Here is a 2,119-nt window from a genome sequence, read left to right as displayed (position 1 = left end):
CCCCCCCCCCCCCCCCCCCCCCCGCCACCGACATTGAGTGGGAAAGGACAGTAGGAACCTGAGAGCTTGTTGGCTGAAATGGTAAACTCCCAGTTCAGTGATGGACCCTATCTCACTGGAATAGGCATAGAGCTGTAGAAGAAGGGGTTCCGTCTGTGTGCAGTATCATACACACACACACACACACACACACACACACACACACACCGGAAGGGAGTGGAGTATAATCCATCCGTGGTTTCGCACACTTGTAACCCAGCACTCAAAAGGTGGAGGCAGGAAGATCTACACTTCAAAGCCAGCCTGGGCTACATGAACATTTATGCGAAAAACAAAACAGACAAAAAAGAATTAAGATTTGTTTTCAGTATATTTTATAAACTATTTTAGCACATTATGGATTCTGGTAGACGGCTAGACACCTCTGATGATAATAAACAGTTAAACAACAGCTGTTGCAATTTCATTTGTCTTTGCTTCTACTTTATGGTCTCCTGTGTGTGCTTTACAGGTATAAATGGTTTAAGGAATTATGGGATGCAGTGTTCTTACCGGAATTAGATGCCATCGTTTTGACTAGCCAGAGTATGTGTTTCCCCCTTGTATCCTTGATCCTCTTTCTGTTTGGGACATGTACTGCATACTGGAGTGGCCTGCTCTCTTCTACATCTGTGCAGCTTCTCTCTTCACTGTGGCTAGCTCTGAAAAGGTAAAGTTATGCTAAAAAGCTTCCTTACTACTCTCAGGGAAGAAAATGCAAGGGCTGTGGTGTAGACCAGAGGAAAAGCATGCGCCTAGTGTGTGCTAGGACCTGATTCCGATCCTAATCCCCAGCACTGAAAAGAAGAGAAGCAGCGAGGAGGGGATGCACAAAATCACGTGCATGTTCACACACATTCCACCAGGAATCTTGTCACAACTTTGTAAATAAGACGCCGACTTCTGTTATCACGCTCAAAGGAAGGAGACTCCAATCCTGGTCCTTACCACCTGATTGGATGAATGGATAAATTCTAAAAACAGAGCCTGAGCTTGTATTGAGTACAGCCCCAAAGGCAGTTTGAATTTAAAGTTACTCGAGGCTTTCCTGATAAAAACCTGAGTCTGGTTTTCTTTTCACCCCTCCCTGCCGGATGGCTGTGATGTGGTTTCCTGTCACCCGGCATGTTACTCATGCTGCTGCTTCCCTCAGTCCTGAGGTGGTTCTCAGCTTTCTGTCAGTGAGACCTCAGGCTTCACAGATGGAAATGTGTTCCTCTGTCAGGCTTGCCTGACAGAAGACCTGTCAATAATTACCATGTTTTCTTCCTTAGTGACAGTCATAATGACTGATTGGAATAATAGTCACAGTGTGTTATAGAACTGTATATGGCATCATACCTTTGTTGAGAAATACTTTCTTGTTTGCTTTGTGTTCCTCACATATTAACAATATTAATAACCAGCAGAGGGCCTGGTAGAGCACTTCGGGCTTGTTGCTTTCCATTTGAACTGCTCAGGCTGTTCAATGTTTGCAGCGTCAGACACTCTTAGATTTTTAAGTATTTACACATACATAATGTGAAAATTATCTTTTATATAACCTGAAGGTTATTTTACAGTTTCCATAATACACCTGCGTTTTGGCTGTGGCCTACCAATCAGCTCATGGATTAGAATGTCCTTTTGTGACATAAGGGATCCTCAGCCTATACATTGGTTTGTTTTTGGACTATATGAATATATGTTACTATTTTTTTTAAAAAACCTTGTTCCTTTTGTTCCAGACCTGCTGAACTTCCTAAAGATATCAAGGTGATGTCACCAGACTTACCTGTTTTGACAGTTGTCTTTCTCATAGTGAGTTGGACAACTTGTGGAGCCCTTGCCATACTTCTGTCTTATCTGTACTATGTGTTTAAGGTATGTGCATCAGGAAAGCCGGAAGGCCTGGGCTTTGTGTTAGGCCCCTGGAGACTGCCTCAGAGGCCTTGGTATCACAGACTGTGGTTCTCCTGAGTGCAGCCCTCTGTTATATCATAGATTGTGATTCTCCTGAGTGCAGCCCTCTGTTATATCACAGACTGTGATTCTCCTGAGTGCAGCCCTCTGTTATATCACAGACTGTGGTTCTCCTGAG

At 43.8% G+C, this 2,119-nt stretch overlaps 1 protein-coding gene across 1 annotated transcript in view; it reads left to right on the top strand.

Annotated features, from left to right (window-relative positions):
- Pgap1 (post-GPI attachment to proteins 1) overlaps nt 1-2,119 on the top strand; it is an 82,316-nt gene that overhangs the window by 67,335 nt on the left and 12,862 nt on the right. Inside the window, exons 22-23 of the mRNA XM_021162705.2 lie at nt 512-709; nt 1,767-1,902. Coding sequence (XP_021018364.1) covers nt 512-709; nt 1,767-1,902 — 334 coding nt within the window. The remainder of the gene's footprint in view (nt 1-511; nt 710-1,766; nt 1,903-2,119) is intronic.

This window comes from Mus caroli, chromosome 1, assembly GCF_900094665.2.
Source record: "Mus caroli chromosome 1, CAROLI_EIJ_v1.1, whole genome shotgun sequence".
Lineage (NCBI taxonomy): Eukaryota > Metazoa > Chordata > Mammalia > Rodentia > Muridae > Mus > Mus caroli.
This window is presented reverse-complemented; position numbering and strand designations above follow the sequence as displayed.